We start from the raw sequence: 27,516 nt of genomic DNA on the forward strand, positions 1-27,516 counted from the left end.
AGGTGTCTCCAAGACCACTTGCAGGTTTGGTCATAGCTAGGAGGACACCTGAGACCTAGCACAGAGTTGTATGCATAGCTGTGATTCATTACTGCCAAAAGAAAGGCACATGGTACAAGGCCTGAGGAAACTGGGCTCAAGCTCCCAGTGGAGTCACATAGGATGCCCTTAATTCCTCCAGCGCTGAGTTATGACAACATGTGTGAAATATTGTGTTCCAGGGAAGCTTGTTAGAGATTCAGTGCCCCGTTTTTATGGGGGTTGGTCACGTAGGCATCCCCTGCCTAGCACGTACCAGAATTCCAGACTCCCAGAGGGAAAGCAGATACTCAGCATGAACCACATTGTTTTCACAAACAGTTGAGGCAGAGCGAGACATTCTTACTAGGGAATGGTGGGAACTCTCAACAAATCCAAGTTCATGGAGGTGAGCCAAGGTCCAGGCTCAGGTCTGCTGTGTTAACTCTTTTCTGTGCATGTGCACTGTAACGTGGATGGTTATGGGTGAGGTTTGTCTGTCATAATTATTATTGCTCTGGAAGATAATAATAAATTCATGTCTGTTTTATGATAACTAGTATCTATGGTTTGAAATAAATATAAACATGATCAGTTCGGACTTTAATGCTTAAAGCATATCGATGTTTGGGTCTGATGTTATGTTTTTAATAGAAATAAAAATCACATGTTACAAAATGATCGTAATATGAATGACTATACTGAGACTTTTATTCTCAATTCTTCACACATAAGTTCCACACACTGATGGAAGTTCAGCAAACATTTGGGTGCCTCTTGTGTACCTATTTTAGATTCTAAGGATATAGAAGTGAACCAGAAGGCATGGTTCCTGCCCTGAAGAAACCCATAGTTTAGCAAAGGTGATAGCGACGTAGACAAATAAATGTTTATAAATTAACATAGGGAATGTTATTTTATTTATCAAGTTGTATATTGTAAGAAGTTTTAAAATATATTTCCTTATGCTGTTGATGTGTCTGTGTATTCTTGTGGACACTACTGTGTAATCTTAAGGCTTTTATTTATTTATTTATTTATTTATTTATTTATTTATTTAGTGTCTGTTCAGACTTCTGGATTTTTGTGCTGGAGAAGGAGGGGCTATGTTGAATTGTAGAGACTGGGCTATGATAAACCACTGTAGTGGAACCTGTTTGTGCTCTCTGCCTGCTTATGGTCACCACCAGCACTTTAGTAACTGATAATTTTATTTTAAGAAAAGTTTTGCATTTAGTGCTAATCTTTAAGGTCTAGAACTAACAGTAGTCAAATTTTGATTTTATGCAAAATTTTATGTGAAAAAAAATCAGTTATTGTTGTTTCCTGTTTCAGTCATGTCATCTGCCTTTTTACTCCACCTTTAATCCTGAACTACCAACTTATTAATTAACTTTGCTTTCTTTCATGTCATTTCTCTTTTTGCTTTCTTTTTTACAAAGTCTATTTTTCTTTTCTTTTTTTTTTTTAATGGAGGCCCTGGGTATTGAACCCAGGACCTCGTGTATGCTAAGCATGCGCTCTACCACTGAGTTATTCCCCACCTCCCCAGGTCATTTCCCTTGTTGATTTGGCCACCTTAACATAATAGGTCTGGAATTTGTCCTGCAGTCTACATTTCTCTAGGGTGGTTGTTCCAGTCTGTCTTCTAATCTGGTGACAGATACTTCTGTCATGTCTGTAGCTCCACAGTAGGACACAGGATGAGAAACCAGAAAGCATGGGCTCTGGATTTGGACTTTACTGACTCTTCTTTCCTTCACTTTAAATTCCTGTGATGCCATATGTGCATTTCTTGGTTTATTGTACCTTATTTAATAGTTTCTTATGTGTTTATCTTCACTTTATATCCTCTTGGAGGCTGTGTTTTTCTTTCTTTTTTAACTTCATAGGTACAACTAGCTGTGACTTTGGGTAAATTACTTAACCTCTCAATGCCTCAAGCTACTCATCCATAAAATGGGAGTAATAATAGTAAATACTATAGTAAGACTCACAGGGGTCTTGTGAGGATTAAGTGAGTTAATATATGTAAATATTTTAGACTGGTGTCCAGCCCATTTAAATCACTCAATAAATATCAGCTATTTCTCTCCAACTTTTTAAGTTCAAACCTACAAAAATGGGAAAAGAAGAGTCAATGACAGACTAATTTGCAGCCAATGCCAAGTTTGCTTTCTCTCTTTCTTGTATGTGTGATTTTTTAGGTAAATTACTTGAAAGCCAAGTGGCACACATACTTATATACTTCAGTATGTATCTCCTAAGAATGAGACATTTTCCTACGTACTCACAGTACCATGTTCACACCTAAGAAATAAAAGGGTGAGATGGTAGAAGTACTTAATATATAGGCCAAGTTCAGATTTCCCCCGGTTGTTCCAAAAATGTCCTTTATAGCTTTTCTTTTTTTCCCTTTTTCTAACTCTGTCTTTTGGGACATCTGGGGTCCATACAAGAATCACATTTGCTTTACATGCCCTGACCTATCAGTCTGTTAATTTGGAGCAGTCTTCTTGACCTTTTTCTTTCCTTTTATTCTTCTTCTTCTTCTTCTTTTTTTTTTTTTTTTTTTTTGTCTTTTCATGACATTGACATTTCTGAAGAGTCTAGGGCAATCGCTTTGTAAAATGATCTTTTGAAGACTGCATATAGAGATGAAAAGATAGCAGGATTTTGTTAAACTATATTTTCTCTCTGTAGTTTTCACTTAATTATTACAGTTCAGAGTTTTGAGAGGATAAATGAATAATGGAGGTAATTTGAGTGATATGAGAGATCATTAAAAATAAAATAGGGTGGGAAGGTATAGCTCGGTGGTAGAGTACATGCTTAGCATGCATGAGGTCATGGGTTCAATCCCCAGTACCTCCATTAAAAAAAAAAAAAAGAACACTTACACAACACTGTAAATCGACTATACTTCAGTAAAATAAAGTCAGATGAGATAAATGTTGTGAGTAGAATATTCCAGGAGATAAGAATTATTAGATTTATAAAGAAAAAAATATAAATAGACCAAGAAGGTTGTTTTATTTGACAAAGGCTTTAAGTTGTTCTTTTGCATTTTATTAATTTTTCAGTATTTATTGAGCTTTTGCTTTTGTTACATTGTCCCTGTTCTAAATGCTTGCAGTCTCGGGAGTGAGACAGACAAGTAATAGGCAGTTACAGTACAGTGTGAGAAAGCATATGGGTATGTGTATTTGATAAAAGTATTACAGGGCACTAGGGAATTAAATAAGAGAGGCAGCTGACTTAGAGTTGGGAGATCAGGAGTCTTCTCCAAAGAAATGACTTCCATGTACAGACATGAATGCAGATGCAAAGAGTATATAGAAAATAGCCAGACTAGGGGCTGGAGGAAGAGTGTTCCAGAGAGAAAGAGCCTCGCATACAAAACCCTAGCAGAAAAACCAAGATTTGAGGAGTGTAAGAATTACAGTGATGATGGAGTATGGAGAGGGAACTACAGAGGAGTTGAGGCTGGGAGTAAGGCTGAAGAGGAAAGCTGGAGGCTCTGCAAGCCATACTGAGGGGCTTGAATGCTGTTCTTTGTTCAGTTGGAAACCACTGGAAGGTTAGGTATGAAAGCAGAGGTTGATGTAATCAGATCTGTACTTTAGGAAAACCACTCTGGCTACTGCATTGGACAACAAGGCTAGTGGCAGGAGTCCAGTTAGGAAGCTATTGGCTTAACCAGGCAGAAGATGATGGTGACCTGGATTAGCGTAGTCGTCGTTAAAACGGAGAGAACTGAATGAGTTTGAGAAATATTCAGAAGATGAAATCAATAGTATTTGGTTATTGAGGGGGAGGTATAATGTATTAGTTAAAGAAAACAGAATCTAGAGCCAAAACACCTGGATTCAAATCCTAACTCAGCCACTTAGTAGCTTTGTGTGCTTTGGCAAATTCCTGAACTTCTCTGTGCCTCATGTGTAAAATGAGAAGAAACACAATACTTATCTCATAGGATTGTGTGAAGATTAAATGAATTAATATATGTACTGTGCTTAGAAGAACAGTGCTGGGTACATAGTAAGTACACATAAGTGTTAGCTACTGTAATAGTTATTGTTGCAATTTATTATTATTATTACTATTAATTTGGTATGTCATTAGTGGAGAGAAGACCCAGGATTGATGCCTGGGTTTCATTTGGCTGCTGAGGCAAATTATGATAGAAGTTTTTTTTTTAATAGGGGAGGAGAGGTGATGAATTCACCTTTGGGCTTGCTGTTTTTGAGGGACTTCTGGGACACCCAGGTGAAAACATTCAGTAGACAGAAGAGTCTGGAAGTAGGGAGAAAGATAGAGGTAGGGCTGTCCTTTGGGAAATTATTAGAATATTGGTGATCATTGGAGATGTTGTGGGAGTAGATAAGACCATGCTGGTGTAGTGCATGTTAATCAGGGAGGAGCAGGTATAAAGGCTGTGTTATCTGTAAGAATTTATTATTTAGGCCATAAGGCTAGGTATAAAACTTGGTGCCAAGTGGAAGGTTTAAAAGGCTTTTGGCATTCAGTACAGCTTCATTTACGTTAACTTGGGCTTCAGAGGATTTTGAGCTGAGGTCAAGTGCCAGTCAGGTGGAAGAAAATTCTCTGTTGAGAAAACCTAGGACTGTAGAGAAGTCAGTTTGCTATCATAAGGAAGATGTTGCTGACTGCTGTTTTGCTTCTGACTGAGTGAAATAAAAGATATAACATTGATTCCTTTTTAAAAAAATTTTACTTCAGAGTTATTATATTTTAGTTGACATATAGTCAGTTTACAATGTTGTGTCAGTTTCTGGTATACAGCATAAGGTTTCATACATATACATACATATATTTGTTTTTATCTTCTTTTTTATTTTCATTATAAGTTTCTACAAGATACTGAATATAGTTCCCTGTGCTATACAGAAGAAACTTGTTTATCTATTTTTATATATAGTAGTTAGTATCTTCAAAGCTTGAACTCCCAATTTATCCCTCCTCACCTCCTCTCCCCACTGGAAACCATAAGTTTGTATTCTATGTCTGTGAGTCTGTTTCTGTTTTGTAAATAAGTTCATTTGTGTCTTTTTTTTTTTTTTTTTTTTTTAGATTCCACATATGAGTGATATCATATGGTATTTTTCTTTCTCTTTCTGGCTTACTTCACTTAGAATGATGATCTCCAGGTCTATCAGGTTGCTTCAAATGGCATTATTTTTATTTTTTTATGACTGAGTAGTATTCCATTGTATAAATATACCACAGCTTCTTTATCCAATCATCTGTCAATGGACATTTAGGTTGTTTTCATGTCTTGGCTATTGTATATAGTGCTGTTATGAACATTGGGGTGAATGTATCTTTTCGAATTAGTTTTCTCTGGATATATGCCCAGAAGTGGAATTGCTGGATCATATGGTAAGTGTGTTGTTTTTAGTTTTTTTGAGGAATCTCCATGCTGTTTTCCATAATGGCTGCACCAAACTGCATTCCCACCAACAATGTAGGAGGGTTCCCTTTTCTCTACACCCTGTCCAGCATTTATCGTTTGTGGACTTTTTAATGATGGCCATTCTGACTGGTGTGAAGTGATACCACATTGTAGTTTTGATTTGCATTTCTCTGATAATTAGCGATATTGAGCATCTTTTCATGTGCCTACTGGCCATTTGTATGTCTCCATCAGAGAATTGCTTGTTTAGGTCTTCTGCCCATTTTTGGATTGTGTTATTTGTTTTTTTGTTACTAAGTTTTATGAGCTGTTTATATATTCTGGAAGTTAAGTCTTTGTCAGTTGCATCATTTGCAAATGTTTTCTCCCAGTCCGTAGGTTGTCTTTTTGTTTTGTTTCTGGTTTCCTTTGCTGTGCAAAATCTTATAAAATTTAAATTAGGCCACATTTGTTTATTTTTGCTTTTATTTCTACTGCCTGGGTAGACTGCCCTAGGAGAACGTTGCTAAGATTTATGTCAGAAAATGTTTTGCCTATGTTTTCTTCTAGGTGGTTTATAGAATCCTGTCTAATGTTGAAGTCTTTAAGCCTTTTTGAGTTTATTTTTGTGTGTGGTGTGAGAGAGTGTTTTAAGTGCATCAATTTATATGTGGCCAGTTTTCCCAGCACCACTTGCTGAGGAGACTGAATGGCAGAGAACATAGAATGAGTCATGTCTTTTTGTGAATTATGTGTCCCGTTGAAGTACATATTGCTAGGATTAGTTAATATTGTGCTTACTAAAGAATTATCTATTTTTTCATCCTTTTGTTATGAAAAATGTTCAAACCCACAAAAAACTTGAATAGGGCGGTGGGTATATGTGTGATATAACCATCACCTAGGTTCCATACTCACCTTTGAGTGAGTTGTGTATGTTTAGCTAAACCATTTCAAATGAAATTACAAACTTTATGATACCTCATTCCTAAACTATTTGGCATGTATTTCCTGTTATACCTTGCAGTATTATACCTTTCAGTATTATTATCACACCTAAGAAAATTAACAATAATTTCTTACTATGACTTACTGTTTGGGCCATATTCATATTTGCCAGTTATCTCAATGTTTTATAGATTTTTTCCCCCTCTTAAAAAGAATCCCGTCAAGGTTCATATGTTGCGTTTGGGTTTACCTCTTTAATGTCTTTTATTCTGGAAAATTTTGGGGGGGAGGGGAACATTTACTTTTTAAGAAACCAGAATGTTCTAAATTCTATATTTGTCTGTTTCCTTGTAGCATCTTTTATCTTGTTCCTCTATCCTTTGTAATTCTTGTAAACTGGAATGTAGGTCTAAAGGCTTATTAGATGAAAAATTTTGGCAAGAATATGTCATAGGTGATACTTCATATTGTATTGCATCAGGAGGATGTCAGATTGTCATACTACTAGCAATACTAAATGTGATCTTTTCTGTATAATAATATACTTTTCCCCTTTGAAATTAGCAAGTAATCTGTGAGGTAATCTTTTCATTGATAATACTATCATTCCTTCTACATCTATTAGCTGGCATTCTTAGGTAAAGAATTTTCCTCTGCCCCTGGAGATGAACAACAGTTCTTTCCCCAAAAGGCAGAATAAATGCTTAATTCTTTACTTTTAATGAGAAGTTTCGAGAACAGGAAGTTTGTTGTTACAGTCCCCTCCAATGGTTACAGGTGAAATCCTTTTTTCCTCTTTCTTTTTAGAATATCATAATGGACTCATGGATTTTTATTTATTCAATTAGTTATAATCAGTTATAACTGTTACTCTTTTTAATACTCAGTCTCTCAAACGACTGGTGAGAGCCTCTCAGAGTTGGTTCAGATACCCTTTTGACAACGCTTCATTAGTTTTTCTATTACTTTCTAGAAAAATGTAATGACCTAGGTTCACTTACATTTTCCCTGCCCTGGATCTGAAACTAGTTATTTCTCCAAGAAACCTTGGTTCCTTTTATGGAAAAGGGTATTTAGAAAGCAAGATCTGAACATTAAAGATGTTCATTACTATTGGGATGTTATTACCTCTAGTGAATATAGTTAGGAAGCATATATATACATATATATATTCTACTTACGTTTATCTATATGTATGTATTTTTAAGTCATGGCTTCATGTTGATAGCTATACAAATTTAACACTACGGTTCTAATTGTATCTTTTGTCTTCCATTGCACACCTTGGTTTCTAATATCATCTACATAATTACCTATTTGTTTATCCTACAGTGCAAATAAAATAGGTTCAAAATTATAAAAACTAGTATTCATATTAATACCACAACCATTATATGAGGTTTAAAATTTCTTTGCAATTTTAGTTATCCTTAGAATATATCCCAGTAAGGATGCAACTCGGAGTACTAAGTTCAATTGTGACTTGAAATATTTTTTTGTCTTCAATGTGGTTATATTACTAGCATGATGTGCAGCTAAGTTCATTTATTTCCATTTGTTTTTAGTGTTCAGGTTTGCTTATTTAGGTTTTTAAATTTAGTTTTATTCTCTTGAATGTGTAAAACATTTGTATGGTTCAGAAGTCAAACTGTATTCAGTATACTTTTGCTTCTTTTTTCTACGTCTACCCCTTACCTCGGTCCTTTCACCACCTCCACCATAGGTAACTATTTTTATTAATTTCTGGTTTAGCTTCCCAGTATTTCTGTTTATGATTATGTAACTACAACTCTAACTGTCTCCATTTGTTCTTCCACACTGGTTGTGTCATTTTATACTCCACAGGGATATACCTACTGTATTTGAGCGAAGGTTATTTTTTAATACATCCTCTCCTATATTATAAAAGTATTTTCAGTAATGACCATGGAATAAAATAAGTAATGATATAAACAAACTGTATACATTAAACATTTCCTTTTATTGAACCTTTGAACATGCAGTCATGCTAGTAAAAATACATTTTAAAACAAAGTACATTACAGAAAACTTTGTTAAAATATCTTCACTAGAAAACTCATCTTGAATTTTATTATATTTGGCTAAAAATAACTCCTAAAATTTTTCTTTTTCTGGAAAATCAAGAGAAAATGATGGAATGATAGCAAACATTGACACTGTTTGATCCACTAGTTAATAACCAGGCATTCAAATAAACATCGCCCTTTTGTTTCCTCTAGTAATGTAAGAGCAGCTTAGCATTCTAAAAATTTGATTCTTTTTTCTATTGGAATGTCCATTTCCTTATGTTTTATTGTTGTATAGTTAACGACCTTAACCACGGTTTCCGTGCACTGTTCTTTAAATAACTGTTTTTAAAGCGTTGTGTTTTACTAGTCATTGTTCAAGGCTGATTCCAGCTGTCTGCAAGTATATTTGTCTGATTAACTCATCTAAAACATCCCATCAGAAAAAAAAAAAGATAACCTAGAAAAGAGAAATAGCATACAGCTGTCATTGTTTATTTGGAACCTATTGTTTAAATGCAGGAATTTGTTGTATATCACAGGGGCTAGAGACAAACTGTGCTCAAGCAGAGTTTGAACCATTTCAGAACATTACAAACTTAACTTCTGAAATGAATGTGTAGAACTGAGTCCATGTAAATCAGAGGCCAAACTGGGAATTCTCCAAATTAACTTCTCTATATAGTTCAGTGTTTAAGAAAAAGTACTAAGTCTAATTTGAAGCTTACTTGCATGTTTTTAAAACTCAACAGCAATCACAGCAATTACTTAGAATTTGGAACAGCAAAAGAATTTTTTGTGAGAGCATTTTGTTGCTGACATTTAGAAAAAACTGCTGGCAGATGATAAGAAAGAGATCAACTTTTAGTTTTAGTCTGTAAATTCTCTATGGTCAGTGCACCCCCTTATTGTGGGACCTGCCGTGGTCTATTTCCATCACCCACTCTTGGTTTGCCACTGCACCCACCAATTTATACAAATGCCTGCTTCTTCACACCCTCATCAATGATGTTGAATATTTCATCAGTCTGATGAGTGAGAAATGGTATCTCAGTGTTGTTTTAATTGGCATTTATCTTATTAGGAGTGAAGTTGAATCTTTTTCTATGTTTAAAGGTCATTGCATTTCTTTTTCTGTGAACTGTCCAGTCATTAATTTTTGCCACCTTTTTCCTAGTGGTTTTTCCTCCTCTCTTTTCAGTTTATAAAAGAAGACTTACACATTTAAACAAAAGTTGTATTGGAAAAAAAAAAAAGGAAGAAAGCAGGGCATCATCAGTGACTAAATTGATGATGCTTATGGAGGCCTTAGTATATAACATGATATTAACAGAAATCCCTATTTCCCCCTTGAAGGTGACTGATGCATATTGTAGCCGAACTGAGGAACTAAAACAATCTCCTATGTATTAACCTGGTAAACCTGTGACTGGTGAAGCATTGTTTTTAAATTGGACTCGGCAGTCTTATCTGTTTTTGTACATTTGAATTCCTCATAAAATTTCTTTGAAGGTAGAATTCTGTTCTTATAACATTTTTTAAACCTCTACTATAAAGTAGGAGTTATTTTAAATTTCATAATATGCGGTTGTTCAATGACAATATATAATTATAACCCAAACAATTAGTAATCATTAATTTAACAAATAAAGTGAGTTAAATCGGTTCTTCACTGAGTTGAGTAGGTAACTTAACTAAAATTGTTATCACATAAATAAAGCCTTACCACTTAAAGATTATTCATACTTTGTACGAAAAATGGTATCTTTCATTTTTATAGAGTTCAACTATGAATCTTTTTGGGTCTGCTTTTCATTAAGTTTTTATATTATAAATGTACTCAGCTTCCCAGAAGCAGAACTGGACATTAAACTTTATTTCCATAAAGTTTGCAAATTCTCTTTCAGTCAATATTAATGTGTATCTCTTTCTCTTTATAGTTGTAAACAAAGTATACTTACATTTTTGGGTTTGGGATTTTTCTAGCTTTATTTTGAATTGTAAAAATGATAACATTTAAGATAAAAACTTAAGGCAAGGCATAGTAACCCATAATCTTATCACTAGGAAGTGTTTACTTTTTTGCCGTTTTATCTTATTTTTTAAGATATTGTCTAAAATCCTCCCATCTGACTCTTTAAAGACCCTTGATAACTAAGAATACTTTGCTTTTCAATGGTAGTTTTTGTCATCAGCTAGCTCTTTTAAATAGGCTGGTCTTCTTCAAGAACAGCAAAAGTGCTCTTTGATTTTAATTTTAGATTTAAAATTCCACAAAGTATTATGTGAAGGATACTGAGGTTAAGGTACAAATGAATCATTATTTCTTGAGAGTTTAGAAACATTAATCATAACTATGTGTTATAAAAGTGCCTCATAATGTCAGTAACAAGGTGATACAAGCATATAATATATGACAGTGTATGTTTTTGAGGAGGTACAAAGAATTAATTTTAGTCTGGAACTAACTACAAACTTTTTCCAACCTAATTGTGATTAACTTATATTCTTCTACAAAGCAGTAATTTCTGACTTCCTACCATGAAAAATAAGGTGGTTTGTGGATTGTGCCTGCCTCCTGTATCTTTTGGTCTTGTTACCTTGCCCATGCCTCATTTCTTTCTCATGTGTCACCTGTTTATTTTTTATCACAGTAATAATATTATATGGTTTGCCTACAGCAGCTCTAAATTACAAGGTGTTTTGTTGTTTTTGTTTTGTTTTGTTTTGTTTTGTTTTAGCTACGGGCATAGGGCTTGAATTACTCCTTTCACTGCTCCCTGAAGAAAAGGTAGTTCAGTGGAAAAAAATTTTTTTTTCAACCACCACTGCCACCACAACTCTGAAAGACTTTATTGCCAAGCCAGTGAAGTACAGAAAGCACGTGATCTCTTTAACCATGGAGTTATTGTCTTAATTGCTCTTGATTTTGACTCTTTTAAATATTATCTAGTCTTTCTTTGGGAAAACCTAAAGATTACCTTACCCCACTCCCTCCACTGGAAAAAAAATAAAGACGTTAAATTTGTGTCTTTATGATGGTGTTGTTTTTCTTTTTCTTGAGACGTGGTAAACCTTTCAGTTTCCAATTTCATTCCTTTAAAATTTTTCAGTTTTCTTCAACTGTACTCCTTACTTATTAATTGTTTAGTTCATTCTTTTTTCCTTCAAGGACTCCTATCACTTGGAGTTAGAATTACAGCATGCTAAAAATCTGCAAGCATTCACTTCCTGTCTCAGTTAATTTCTTATGATCAGTGTATGTTTGTCAAGTCAGCCTCCTATTTCACCAATCCAATTTTCTGCTGCATTGATTCTTCTATTACTGCTTCTACTGCAAGTATTAATTGGTTTGTGGCTAAATTTATTCTGTGCTGGTCTTAGTATCCTCCAACTGTTCTCCTTGTCACCAAGGTCCACATTGTTGCCAGAATAATCCATTTAAAACACAAATCTGGGTACGTCGTTCCCCTGGTAAAATTTCTAGTCACTTCTTCACTACGGAATAATGTTCTAACTCTTTATGACATAAGGGTTATCTGATCTTCCTAAACCTCTCCCTAGTCTTATAAGCCACCAGCACTCTACTTTTTGCCCCCACGCCACTGTACAGGTTCTTCCCCTGCCTGGGATGCCCACTGCTCTCCTCATCCCATCCTCTCCATCTTTCCTCCCAGCCCAGAGTAACTGATTTTCCCCACCAAACACAATTATTTATATTCTCTCGGCTCTTGTGCACCTTGTGCATGAGTTTTGACTGGATTTTATAGTTATTTGTTCATACTTGTCTATGACGCCTTAATACCAGGGCAGGTACTGTGTTAGGGTTTTTATAGCTTCAGCACCAGTGGCAGTGCCTACTGTTTTGTTTTATTACCCTCCTGTCTGTTGGTTTTATTTACTTTAAGGGAGAGGCTGACCTCTATCTATCATATGATCTTTCTATTCTTTTTCTCTTTTTTATGGGAAATATTTTTAGTGGAGTCAGTCTGTTTAATTGCTTCTCTCCAGTCTGTGTTTTCTTGTGCATGATTTACTAATCCTTCAAATGTGGTCTTACAGTAACTTGTCCAAAAAAATCACATTATAGTGCTCAATCCCTGGGTCAGGGCTCAAGAACCAGTTCTGTGAGTGACCTGTGAAACACCCAGTCACCATTCATTTCAGTAATCTCATTACAGGCTTAGGTCAGACAGGACTGACTTCTGTAGCCTAGGTGTTTGGTCTGAAGCCTGGGGTGGTACTCCAGCTTTGACAATGTGTTCCTAGTTATGCAGCCCTGAAATGTGAAAGCCAGCTGTACAGGCAGGGTGGTCTTCCTCTCCTGTTTTTATGGTTTACCTCCAAGGTTATATTGTGCTCTAATTCTTACACACTTAAGAAAAAGGAAAAAAAAATCTTATAGAGTTCAAAAAATGGTATGCTTCTGTCGTTATCTTTAATCTCTCAAACAATATAGAAAATTATAAAGATGAGGGTAAAATTCAACATCTTGCCACTCATAGGTAAGCATTTTTAGAATATATTTTTGCATAAATACACAGAAGAAAACTGTACCTGTTTCATAAATGCCACTTGACACTAAATGCTGTTCTATAGCTCCCTCTTTTTCACTCAACATGTTTTGATTCCATCATATGCCAGTAATTGAAGATGTATTTCATCATTTATGATTTACTCACTAGTTACCTATAGTTGGACATTTAAACCCTTATAAATAATGCTATGATGAACATTCATTTTTTATGTTCTTTTTTATGTTTTAGTGTGAATATGACTTTAGTGAGCTCTTATGTCATAAGACATGAAGTATATGTTGATAGACATTGTCATAATGCCTTTCAGGAAAGTTGTATCAACTCATATCACCATCAGTAGTGCCTGAAAATCCTTATTGCCCCACATCTCTACCAAGGCCAGATTTTTTCAGTTACTCCCTGTGAGCTGAAGACTCCCAATTTTCAGGTCTACATTCAGATCTCTTGATATTTTCACATGGTATCTGTCTCACTAGCATCTCACATAGCATGCCACAAACCATAACCTGATTTCCTGCCTTGATTCCCAAACCTATTTCTTCCCTTTTCTATTGCTTTTCTTTAAATGGAACTTACATTCCTGGTTGTTCAAGTTAGAAACTTGGACTGAGCTTTTCTGTTTCTCTTTTTTCCTGAATCTTCCTGTCAAATATATTATGAAGGCTAATGGATTCTATTCACAGTATCACAGATATCCAAATGTAAGGAGACTCTGTAGTTAAGCTTAAGTGCTCCCACAGTTTTTTAAAGAACACTTAAAAAAATCCATATCCTTTCAGTTAGGCCCTATGAATCTAAACTTTTAGGGATATAGTCAGATTTCTACCTCTAATATTTAATTTAATTACCTGTATACTTAAAATGAAATTTAGAAATACTGCTTTCCCACTATTTCATGTAAAAATTTGTGCAAACTCTTCAACTCACATCTTTGGTATTTTGTCAACACTGGAATGAGTCATCTAACACAATTTTACAGATCACTTCCTCCTCCTTTCCATCTAAGTTGTTTGAGATATTATATTTTTTTAAATCTGTATAATGCTATCCTAGCCACAAGTACAATTAGGGCAGATTCCACACCCCCCACCCCACTTTTGTTGTTGGCCTATGTTTATGATCTCATAACCTAAATATGGATGAATCACTTTTTTCAAAAGGTGATCATTGAAAGATTGCTTGACAGTGACATCTACCACATGCAGCTGTGGAGTAATACCCCAAGGAATAATTACTAAGTTTTTTCACTTTGCTTCCCCCTCTTTCCTCCTCTCAGCAATTGTGTCAGATTATCTCTTAAACAATTGTTGGTTCAGACTAACATAACTTCTTCAGACTGTACTTGTATTTTCTCGAAATTAAATAATTTATCGATCATATGTAATCTGAGACTCTGTAAGGTTCAAATATAAGACAACTTCCTCTTCTAAGGATAGTGTTTGGTATTGGAAAACTTTGCATATATATGGGCATGTACAGTGAATCTCAAATCCGTCTACTTCTCTACTGCCGCTACTGATCTGAATCATCTCTTACCTGGACAATGGCCCTCATATTTTCATTGCATGCCCCATAGCTGTTGTTGGTCTTGTTTATTCTCCACACAAAGTTACCTTTTATTCTCCACACAAAGTTACCTTTTTAATATGCCAGCCTAATCTTGTTACTTTGCTTAAACCCATTAATGCTATGTCTTAACTACCTTTCCTGTTTACTTGGGTACCATGTGGAGATTACCATTAGCACATGAACTGTTCAGCTTGACATGTATCCTCTATTTAGCTACTCTGATATCTGAGGAGGTAGCGAGGAGGGGGTAGTTAGGCCAAGGCAGCTGCATTTTGGGAGCTTTGTCACTCTTTCGCTCTGAATGTTTCTGTCTCCTACTTCTAGGAGTTGGGAGCAGCAGCTCATATACATTTTGTTTATACATCAGCATATACATTCAATATTAACATTTTGTACTCAGTCTGCAAAATGTGCTGTGTTTATGAGCTACAGTGTTGTATGTCAGCTTCAGGCATTTTCTCAGTGTTCTCCAAATTATTCTGTATTCTTTGGAGTTGATATTTGAGTGGACAGAGATTAACTCTTTCTTTTCCTTCTATTTTTGATTACTCCCCCTCTATTTGTTCTGTATTAGAGAGTCTTTTGTAAAAATGACTTATATTGTCATGTTATCCAGAAGACTGTCTTTCAGTTCTTGAACCTAAATTCAGGACTATCAAGTTGGATAAGGCATTTAGTACTCTTGACTGTGGTTCTTACAGTGCATTTTCTTTGTTCTTATTGATGTTGGAATTTATAGAAATTCCCATTGCCTTTTGAAATAGATTCATTTCTTTCCATTGGTTTAGTTTAGCGGTACAGACCTCCCTCCGACCCTTCCTTCCCCACCTCCGTCTTTTTATGTGAGTATGTGTGCGTGTTTGTTTAAGATACTTTAATGGGAAATGGGAGACTGGAGATCTTCTGACTTTCACTTATATTGACATGTTCTGAAAGGTCCTGATTCATTCAGCCTTATAGCGGGGATGAGTTGAGGAGGGGGAGGATTTTTAGTGGAGGAATCTGGATAGGGAGATATAGGAATGGTGATCTGTCTCTAAAAATGTTTTTTTGAAATGATGATATTTTGTTGTAAGGATAATAGAATAAATCCTTTTAAATGTGTTACTGATTAAACATAGAGATTAGAAATGAAAATGGGAAATAGCAAATTATTTTTTAATGAATGAATGTTGGCTCTCCCTGGAGTCAGATCACTTTTGATGTGTAATACAGTTTTTAGGACCTTTAACTATCTACTTGAGAAAATTTCGCAGGATTAGTATAAATTTCTATTTTCAAAAGCTATCAGAGAAAAAGAAGCTATTAAATTGCTTCTTTAATAGCAGTTAATTATATCATCCTGAACCTAGAGGCTGAGATTGTTTACATAATGATGCATCTTAAGATACAATCTGAATTCTCTAATAGTCAGACTTTCCCAGTCAGACTTCTAAGCAAGCACACTTATATTCCCTTTCAGCTATCTTTTTATTAGCTGTTATAATGAAACATCAGTAACAGATCTTCCACCTCAAGTCCTGGACATTCTGCTGAAGCATGTAACTTTGATTTCCAAAGACTGCAGAACCCAGTTATTCTGTTTTCAGGGAAAGTGACAGGGCACAATAGATGGCTTTGTACCCTCTTGTCAAAAGGATGAAGCATTAATGCTATGATTCAGATATTGGTGTGCCATCCAGGCACTGGTTATCTGGCATTATGACAGGTTTGCTAATGACTCCTGATGTGAGTGCCACAAAGAAAAAATTGTAAATAGCCTCAGGATAGCACTTTAAAAATACTGTTTTTCTTTAAGGACTAAATCTACATGATCCCATCAAATGAAAGCTTTGAAAAGAAAAAGACCCACTTTAGATGATTTCTTATTTTTTCTACTGTTCAGTGTGAGAGGTTCATCTTACTTCTCTCTTCCTGATACATGACTTTTAAGGGGAAAATTGTGGTGATTTTGTTGTGTCTTTTCTAGAATCGTGATTTTCATCTTATTTTTCAAATGTAGGTTTTAATATTCTATGGCTTGTTTATCAGTTGAGAGTTTCAGTTAAAAACAAATTGGTTGCAGTTTAACCTAGCTATAGTGAAAATACTACTTATTGAAAACGAATGATTAAAGGAAAACCTACACAGATAGTATCAGCTCTCACATAGAACTGCTGCAAGCTTTTTGTCATAATGGTCCGCTAGGTCACGCTCCCTTTTCCACTAATAACCTTTGAGGGCACAGTTTTTCAATAATACGTTCTCTAGTTTTTAAGTTTTTTTCCTCATTATAGTAATAGATTTTCACTGTAGAAAATTTGAAGATACAAAAACTATGAAGATAAAAGTTTTTAAAAAATCACCCAATAATTATACCTGCAATAATACTTTAAGTACTACTAATTGTTTAAGTATGAGTTTGTTTCATGTTTGACTCTTTTTTTTTTTAAATTTGCATATCCTCAGATATATTTCAATATGGGGTCACACTGAGTATTGTCTTGTGACCCCCTTTTTTCGTTTAAAATACATTTGACCACATTGTTATAATCATTATAAACATTTGACCACATTGTTATAATAAAAACAGTACTCTTAACAGTGCTGTTTAATGAAAGGATTTCTGTTAGGATTACAGTGAAAGTGTTTTTCTGAGATGAACGCCATTGATAACACTATCTGTATAGCACAGGGAAGTATATTCAATATATTGTAATAACCTTTAATGAAACAGAATATGAAAACAAATATATGTGTGTATATGCATGACTGGGACATTGTGCTGTACATCAGAAATAGACACACTGTAACTGACTATACTTCAATTAAAAAAAAAAAACTCTATCAGGGTAGCAGTCACATTATCAAGTGTCATTTTGGTGTGTTTAAGAGAAGTGTTTATTTGGTGCTACGCTATGTGTTTTGGAGGGTAGAACCAGAGATGAACAAAACATAGTTTCTGACTTCACGCAGGCTTAAGATCCAGTGAGGGAGGCCAACGCGTACCCTACTGTTTGTAGTAAAAACCAGTGGGGAGAAGAGATGACAACAGAACCTCCTGAATGTGGACTCAGGGTTCTGCCTGGGTGTTGGCTTCAAAGAGCAGGTCAATGTGCAGGTCTTTTTCTCCAGTAGTACCTATACGTACACAACGCTGTGGGGCGCCAGGTGGAGTAGACACAAAACTGAAACCAGTAGGGGAAAGAGTTGGGTGCGAAGGTTAGACGGGTGGGGCAGGGTGTTCACAGGACTGGTGTAATTGCCTCAGTAGGAAGAATGAACATAGGCACAACAGCCTTTTCCTCTGGGGTACCAACTCTTTTTTCTTTATAACTCAGATCCCTGGCCAAGCTTCAGAATTTTTTAGAGAAATGATTGTTGTTTGCAGATACATCTTACATGGAAACACTTGCTTTACTTAAGCAAATAAAAACCATAAAAACTTTCCCCAAAAAAAGTGTAAAGCATGATAATAGGTTTTATTTACACATAATTTGAATATGATGAAGCAATTTCTATGCTGCATTAAGACTGAATTCTACATGTGGTAAACAGTGTTAGGCTTTTGGGAATGGATATATTTAGTTTGGTGTGGTTCAGGGATATTCAAATGTATAGATTTGAAAGAGTTCTTTCTAGCTATGCTCCCAATTCTTCTGATGGCAAATGCATGAAAAATAATAAGGAAGGGGGAGAAGGAAGAAGGGAAGGAAAGAAAGGGAGGGGAGAAGAGAAAACTTTTCTTGGTTGTACTGAGCAAGAACCAGTTGTGCAGCAGCAGACATGACCTTAAACTGCCAGTGATGTAGGACCCAGCACAGTAGATGAAATCTGACCAACGTGTTTGTGATGGCTGCTTCCAGGACCCAGGGGAGAGTGGACACTCCCATTTTAATATATACTACTGCCATCATTTGTAATACAGATAAAAGAATGTGGCCTCTGCCTAAGAAAGACAAACACTGTATCTGCTCACTTATATGTGGAATGTAATAGAGACAGAAACAGAAGCTCATATTCTCATGGAACCAGAGAGTAGAGTGGTGGTTTTCAGGACCTAGGTGTGGGGCAGATGGGGAGATGTTGGTCAAAAGTTACAAACTTATGGCTCTAGAATGAGTAAGTTCTGGGGTTCCAATGTATAGCGTGGTAACTCTAATACCAGATCAGATACATGAAAGTTGTTAAGAGAGTAGCTCTTCAATGTTATCACCATCCGTGCATAAAACAGTAATGATATGAGGGGGTGGAGTTGCAAACTAACCTTATTGTGGTCATTGGTTAATGATATATACGTGTATCAAATCATCACATGCCCACCTTAAACTTACATGTGTTATATATCAATAACATCTCAAAAGGTTGAGGGAAAAAAATAGAATGTGACTCTGTTAGCAGGAGACCTTGTCCTGGCTGGTGGGGTGGCAGCAGAATTCTGCAGCGTTGCTTGATTGCTTCAGTCTGTGTTTCTTCATGCTGTAACTCAAAAGAGTGCTGAAAACCATCCAGTTTTAAAAACTGAAACGGCTCAAGAGATTCCAGAAGATTTAGTCTTTTCAAATTTGGACCAGAATAAGAATTTAGTTATATAAATTATTTTTAAAATTCATTAAGTTCTACTCACCTGTAATGAGAGTGGGATACTTAAAGAGCCGTGTGGCTAAGGGTCTTCTCTAACCTCGAATATACTCTTATAGATAAAAGACAGAAGAGAAATAATGAGGTGGCATTTGAACACAAATATGGAATATAAATGTGGCCAGTAAGAATATATCCATAGTTGTCAGCTTATGGCAATTATGAAGGGCCTTGGTGTCATACCTGAGTTAGTTGAAGTTCTTTTAAATGGTTGTTACGAGGTTCTGCTCAGCCCGCTGGCCCCTGGAACACTTGTCTTAGCTTGTGTGTGAACTCTTCCTCACTTTCTAAGAACCAGCTATACTGGATTTCTCTTAGTTCCTGTAAGCACTGTGTTCTTTCCACCTCCAGTAAGTGCCTTAGCATGTGCCACTCCCTCCACCCACCTCCCATCCCCTCTTTAGTCTGGTTGAGTCCTCTTTGTCCTTTCAGCTCCAGGGGGACTTACTCAGCGACGTCTTCCCAGACGGCCTAGACTTGGGACCTAGATTACAGAGTCCCTCAGTGCTCTACACTTCTCCTCCATGATGCTCTCATAGTTGACATTTCTTCTTCAGTATTCATCTTCTGTGTGGGACTTTAAGTTCTATTTGGGTGCACTCTCCTCATTCACTGCTTTACCCGCAGGTGCCTACTACTCAGGACTCAGAAAATCTTCGTTTACCCAATAGATGTGACTGTTTCATGGAAGGGTAGGCTCTTATGAAAGATGATCTTCTAAGCTTGTATTCTTATAAACTTATGCAAGAGAAGAAATTCATCAAAAGATATAAGTAGGTCTGTGGATGGATGGATGGATGGATGGACGGAAGGAGGAGAGGGAGGAAAGAAGGGGAGAGGGGGGCAGGTGTTCTAGCACAGTGCTTGAAGTACAGGTTCTGGAGCCAGGCTGACTGGGTTCAGATCCCAGGTCTGCTACTTTTACTGATGTATCTTGGCCAAGTTACTTAACCTCTCTATACCTCAACTCCTTGTCTACAAACTGGAAATAATAATAATACCTACCTTAAAGGTTCTCATGAAAAGTGAGTGAAAAAATATAGCCTATAATATATGTATAATATAATAATTATTATAAAATAACAGTCTTGGTCATCAGTGTTCTCTATTTCCCGTTTTCTTTTCATTCTTACATCTTCCCCCTCCAGAAGAAGTGGAAGAAGGGTTTGGGTTTTTTGTTGTTTTTTTTTTCCCTGTTCTAGACTTGTTATCCCCGTTGGAGCTAGAAGACAATAGACTTGATTAGCTAATTTAGCCTTATTTTATATTAATGGATAAAGGACAGAATTTGAGGAATTGACATATAAACTATAATTAAAACTTACTTTTAAAGATATAGAGCTTGCTTGTCAATGAAGGATTTATTTTAGCTTTATGACAGAGTCCAAATAAAGTTAATTTCATTGTTTAAGACACACAGTTTAAAATAAAGCTGTAGATAGACTGAAAGAATACTGTATCAGTTAAGTCAGTATCCTAAAATTTTACGTATTAGAGAATGTGGAGGGTCAAATGAACAATTGAAAATACCAAATTTAGCTGATTTCCTCACTCTATGTGCTAGACCCTGGGACTAAATCTGTAAAAACAAACCATCATGCTGACCCTGCGAGAGCTGACAAACTTTTATGTTTAACAACTATGTAAGATATTTTTTAAGACTGTTTGTGCCATAGGATATATTTTACTATGAAATATGTAGATACTGATTATCTGGAAAAGTCTTGCTTAAATACCATTTACAGTTTCACAAACAAGTGGAGTTTGGTTTATTTTGTTTTAGGGACCTCCTGCTTTGAACCAAAGAGCCAGTTTGGAGTTAAGCTTATGTGTCTTTTCCACTCCTTCCATGGCGCTTTCTCTCACTGCTGTGGAGCTCAGGAGGCACAGGAAGAGTCCAGGTCTAATGGGCAACGACTAGTTAGTAAGATTATCTGTGTTGAGCTAGTTACATTGAACAGTTTATTGGGGAAAGTCACCAAGCTATCTCACGGGCACCACAGTAATTATGGAAGAGAAGTGGGACATGGTGATGCCCATACTGTGCCTTTGAGGGAAACAGATTTTTAACAGTTATTAGCATCTGTTGATGTGATTCCAGGACTAGAGATTTTCAAAAGAAAAGTTATGTGAAGAATTCTTATGGGTACACAGAATGTTCTGAGCAGCTCAGGATTTTTAAGAGATGTGTATGATTTGATAGTTGGATGGAGCACATAATCAAATTTGTGCAGTGCTAAGTAGACTGTAAGAAATAAACATTTAAGAATTTCTTTTACTATAGGTCAAACCTCAGAAGGAGTTGAGATACTTCAGAGAGCTGAAAGAACTTTTAAGACTGTGTTTGGAGCAAGAGTAATGAGAAGGAAGAGATAGGCTTACTGTCAGAAGACAGTGTTTTGTTAGCTGTTTATAGACAGAAATCAGTTCTATACCATTCTTACTTTGCTTCCATCATCTTGAACTAGAAGAATTACCTTTCCAGTTGTGAAAGATAAAACAACTTCAAAATGAGGGAATTAAGTTTTTAAAAGATGAAGAGAGTATAAGGGTAGCATTCACTTTAAGTAAAATTAAGTTTTCAAGCCTCAGCTGAATTGCCTGCCAGGAGTCAAAGGGACTCTCAGATATGATCTCAGGGTTATTGTCAATACTCTTTGTGAAATCATGGAGAGTGTGGGATGTACCAGGGGTCTGAGGCAAGCCAAATGTCCCAGTTTCCCAAAAAGCATAGATTGTGAAAACTCGAGTCTACTTCCTTAACTTTGAATTGTGACAACATTCAAAGAGATTATAAAAAAAAATAATAAAATATTGAAAGTGTATAGAAAAGAATGGGGTGACCCATGAATCAGTGTGAATGTATAAGAACAAGACATGCCAAACTGACCTCATTTTTTTTTCTTTTTTTCAATTGTATAATTCTGGATTAGACAATAGTAAAGACATGTCATATCTTGACTTTAAAAAGTGGTTGACAAAAATCTAGATTTTCCTGATGGAAAAGACAGTGCAGTGTTGGCAATTGGATTGGTTAACGGCTGCCTGGGTGGCCACCCCTAAGCCAGCATGCCCCAGTGTTCGTCTAAATAATAACCAGTGACTGTCTACTGATTCCTCAGATGGAAATGGTGCTGAATAGTGGCACACATTCAGAAAGTATGGATCTGAGTGAGGAGTTCTTTTGACTAAGGATTTGTACAATGAAACTTGAGTGCCTGAGTTTATTTATATGATGGAGATTTCCCCACCTGAGCTATGTTTGTAAGATTTATAGACCTGTTTTTAAGTTTCATAAATCAACTTGACTTACACATCATTTAGAAGTCAAAAAATAATCTTAACACTTAAAAGCAAAGGTTGGCTACGTACGAATGCAAATCTGAAGAATCTTTTCTTCTTATTTGTTTAAAAGCAACTGCATTAACCCCAGGTAGATGTTTTTCATACTCTTAAAATGTCAAGTTTCTGTGAAACTCTCCCTAAACAAGAGGCAAAAGTTCATATACAATTCGATTAAATAGATAATCCCAGCAGTGTCTTTGTGAGCTAATGTTTCTGTTGGCCTTCTGGTAATTCCACAGCCATCTGCCTTTTCAGGATATTTACACTTTTTTTTTTTTTTTTTTAAGAAATTCCCTGGAATCACATCAAAGAGGGAACCATAATATTCTGTCCCCTTAAAAAAGATATTTTGGTTTCTTAAAGCAAGGAAGTCCATGATGACTACCATATCCAATGTATTTTATTATTTATTATTATTCATCTTAAAGAATGCCAACCCATATAATTTGTTAATCTTTTATAATTGGCATTTCATTGATACTTGTAATATTTTGTCACCAACCTCAGAAAAGTGTGAGGACTTCTTTGAATAGTTGCACGTTTTAAATAAAATATCCCATTTAAGAAATTGTACTTCACCTCTTCTTTGTAACTGTTTATCTCTGCGTTGCATCTGGAATCCCAGTAGAAGTTGAGGGTGAAGAAGTTACTCCTGCCCTGATAATTCTCGATGTTGTTCTTCAAATCTAATTCTTTCTGCTTTAACAGTTCTCTCAGTTGTAAGCTCTGTGGGCCCTTGAAACAGGAATTGAGTTGTTTAACTTCCTTTTCCCTTAAGAGAGCCCCTTATGCTATAATTTATAATCTCTGATTTGTATTATGGCTTTGTCTTTCCTTATATCTAATTTAATGGCTGTTGTTTTTATAGATTAAAACCTAGTCTGGGTTTTTAGCATCTTATAGTTATCTCTCTGAGTTATACCACATTTTATAGTAAAGCTTCAAATTAAAAACAAAACAAAAAAGCTTGAATTAAGTGTTGATTCAGAGTGTCTTCTTTAATAAAACAGGCATTATCCTTTATCCATATTAAATCTATTCCTTAAAATCTGTTCGATAGCAGGCTTTTAGACATTGGAGCCTAGATAATATTCTTTTAAAAACAAAAAAATAATGCATTCTCTGTCTAGCCAAAAACCCTGCAAACATCACAACACTTTTAAGCACCTGTGTAAGAATCCACCAAAGTTATTGTATAATGATTACAATTACAATGCATTTGAAACACTCCTTACCTAACTTTTAAAATACTTAGTTGAACTTATTATTGGGTATGTTTTTGTTCAATAAGCAATGAAACTGGACAGTATTGATTATGAATTAGGTTTTTCTTCTACCTAGCAATGAACAAGTATTGTAGTGTAAATAAAGAATAAAATAATATGATTCCATCTAAATTGGCCTTGGGTTGGTGGGACCCCTAAAAGCCTGGCAGAAGCAGCCTCTGAGACCACAGATTGTTCTGTGTTCTACCTGTAAATGTCTTTCAAGTTTTCTTCTTTGATCACGAGTTTCCCCCCTTCCTCCGCATCTATTTTTGACAAGGCGAAACAGGGACTTTTTGGTTTATGTTTATTAGTTTAAGGAGCTGAATGTTATCTCTAAACTTTAGAAGCACTGTGATTTCCTGCTTTTTTAAACACTCTCTCTATAGGCAATGTTTATTTATATATATGTGAAAAGAGACCAAAAGAGGGGATTAGAAATGCTATGTTACGGAATAATAGTTAAAAGAATGAACTGATCTGCAGTAACCTTTTGGCTTATCTAATCTGGTCATAACTGTACTATTCCAAATAAACAAGAGTATATTTTAATCGACTAGTCATTTCTAATTCAACAAGATAATCTAGTCTGTTTTAGCATTGTTCTTTTCTAATTATCTGAAGTCTTGTCTAAGGAACAGTGTTGGATTGCTTTGATGTTCATTTAAAGTTCAACCCTTACTACAAATCCACTGCTATCAGATTTCTGCAATCCCCTGTTTTTTTCTGCTTAGTATTTCTTTGAGATCCCTAATACTTCTCTTATTTCCCCATAAATAAAAAAATCTTTCACTCTTCTTTATTCACATTGTATCTAGGAGTCAAGCAAGTGGATAGAAAATGCCCATTCACTCTAGTGATACACAGAAGGTTCTGAGTAGGGCCCATTTGGCCTGTTAGAGATGAGAAAGATGGCCAGTGTGGGTGGTACACTGACGGGAAGGGTGAAGGAGCCTGGTCAGAGATGGTCAGAGATGGCCAGAGCTGGAACAGGTAGGGCCTCCTAGGCCCTGTTTAGAAGTTTGTATTACACTCCAAGAGCAGCAGGAAGTCATTGGGTAGCTCTAAACAGAGTAGTGATTATCTGATTTATGTTTAAAATCTCGTTTTGGCTTCTGTGTGAGTGGTGGGAGCAGGAAGGAGCCAAGAGTGGATGCAGTGAGACCAATTTGAAGGCTGTTGCTGAATTCCACATAAGAAATGGTGGCTTAGCTTAGGGTGGTGGCAATGGAAGTGGAGAGAAGTGGGCAGTGTGGGATATGTTTTGGAGGGAGAACTGACAAAAGTTGCTAATAAATTGCTTCAGGGGATAAAAGTCAAAAGGAGAAATTGGAGATGACGTCTAGCTTTTGAGTTTGTTCTTTTAGATGGGTGGTGGTAATTTTTTAAAGCAGGGAAAACTAGAAGAGTAGGAAATATTGGAGGAGGATAGAGTTAAGAGTTCTCTTTTGTTTATCTGAAATTTGAGGTGCTTATTTGACTTACAAATATATCTGAAATATATATGAAGGAGTTAGATGAGTTTGGAGCCTGGTGGAGATAGGCCAGGGATAGAGATATGATAAGAATTTGGAACTTATCAGCATATAGATCGTATTTAAAGTCATGGGACTGAATGAAATTAACTTGAATATTTGTTATATTTTCTGACCTTACACCTCCTCCCACTCCTACCATGTAAAATTATGCCCACATTGTGTATTACAGGTTTATGTTTTAATTATAGTACCTATAATAATTTGGTATTAGTTATCTTGCTTTTGGTGAACTATTTTTATTTCTTTTTCCCATTTATAGCTAAATGTTTTAAAGGTATTCATTCACTAGCATCGATATTTAACTGGAGATCTAACAGTTATGTGTTTTGTCTTCTGTGGTTTTTTTGTAGGCAAAGTCATTAATAAAGATTTGCGACATTACCTAAGTCTTCAGTTTCAGAAAGGATCAATTGACCACAAACTGCAGCAAGTGATCAGAGATAATCTCTATTTGAGAACCATTCCATGTAAGTATGAGATGGGATAAAAGAAATGAGTCCAGAATATCTTTATTTAACTAATCAAACATCTAGAAATAATTCAGTAGAGTATCTTGTATGAAATTGTGAAGACTAAGTTGGAGCCATAGAATGAAACAAAAATTGGATGAAGAGAAAATTTTTCAGAGGATTTTCAAGGGTTTTGTTTTTAAAAATAGAAAAACGAGAAGACTCTATATTGTGACTTTGTAACAAGTCATAAGACTTTAAGAATTTAAATGTACATGTTGCTAACTAGCTTTTATTCCTGTAAATCAATTTCTGAAGCCTGTGCAGTAAGAAGACTTTTTTGCTTTCAATGCCTTGTACGCTGAAAATAAACATTTTGGCAGTATTAGGCTGTTACTAATTTAAAAATCTGCCCTTTCCCCAAAGGGAAAAAGGAGGAAGCATGCAGTGCCACCTTTGTGGTAATCCATTTTGAATTTTTATCTCGATGTTGGTGTATCTATTCCAGTCTTAATAGTTTTCTTCAGGACCTGGTTATTGTTGTAATGGTGTTTGGGGCTTTTTTAAAAGACGCATAACAAATAATGTGTACTTGGTTTAATTAGTGTAGGTCTGGGGAAGAATAAAAGCAGTAAACAATAAAAGGGCATAAAAGGACATTCTGGTTACTTCTCGGTGTCTTTGTAACTCCTTGTGGATACTAGCTTTTATATTATATGCCTCAGGAATTCTTGATTTCTTTTGTTTTGTTATTATTAGTTAGTCTCACACAATGTCTAGTCCATCACCAAACTTCCTAATTATGTTTCTTAAATACCTATCCCTCTGCACTGTGGTAGACCCTCACTCTTTCTTACGGACCTTAAAAAACAAAAAACAAATAGCATTGTATAGTGGCAAAGAGTTAAGTAAAACTGACTTTATAATGTTGATTCTAGCATTTTACTAGTTGGTTCACTTGGGCAGGTTCGTATATGTAGATTCTGAAGCTTAGGAAGATTCAGAATCTCTGTATATGAAATATGAATAATAAGGCTCACCTCATACAATTATTAGAATTAAAATGAGAACATGAGTGTAAACCACTTGGTCTAGTGTAGGTATTTAAGCAGTAATTGTCACCTTGCCTGATTCTAATTGTACCCCTTGCCTCCCATGTCACATCAGTCTAGTCCATCTTTAACGTGCACGTCTGATTCTTGTCCATCTATGGTTAAGCCTTCAAAGACTCCTATTGACTGCAAGTCTGGATTCCTTAACATGCTATAAAATATTTTGTTTTAAAATCTGACTCCTTATGATTTTCTCCCATAAATCTACCTTGTCAGATTTTAGAATTGCAACTCCTACCTTCTTTTCTTTGCATTTGCCTGACAAATCTTTATCCATCTTTTTATTCTCTTATCTTTCTGAATCTCTTTGCTTTAAAAAGTGTTGAACTTTGTAGCCAATGTAAAACTTTATATTTATTGATATGATCTATATGTTTAGTCTCAGTTTTGTCATGTTTTTCTATTTTACCCATATACAAGTCTTCTATATAAAAAGCCTTTCACTATGTAGTCTATTTTACTTGATTTCTCTGTTTAGGAAGATTTGTATCTTTATTCTGATGGCTACCTTTATACTTTTATAAATGGTCTTTGTTCCTCCTCCATCTTTTTTTTCCTTTTGTTCCTTTATGTATGAGCAATATTAAAATTGTCTAGTCATTTCTTCTTCCCCCTTTCCTTTCCCTCTCCCATCTTCTGGCTTGCAGTAGTATCTTTTTATTCCCCACAAA

At 35.5% G+C, this 27,516-nt stretch overlaps 1 protein-coding gene across 4 annotated transcripts in view; it reads left to right on the top strand.

The window, feature by feature from the left end:
* Positions 1-27,516, top strand: part of MAGI3 (membrane associated guanylate kinase, WW and PDZ domain containing 3) — a 217,128-nt gene that overhangs the window by 104,312 nt on the left and 85,300 nt on the right. For all 4 annotated transcript variants that reach the window (XM_031457846.2, XM_031457845.2, XM_010976229.3 and 1 more), the window contains exon 2: positions 25,635-25,751. In XM_031457846.2, the coding sequence (XP_031313706.1) occupies positions 25,635-25,751 (117 nt within the window). The remainder of the gene's footprint in view (positions 1-25,634; positions 25,752-27,516) is intronic.

The sequence above is a fragment of the Camelus dromedarius genome, chromosome 9 (genome assembly GCF_036321535.1).
Source record: "Camelus dromedarius isolate mCamDro1 chromosome 9, mCamDro1.pat, whole genome shotgun sequence".
Classification (NCBI taxonomy): domain Eukaryota; kingdom Metazoa; phylum Chordata; class Mammalia; order Artiodactyla; family Camelidae; genus Camelus; species Camelus dromedarius.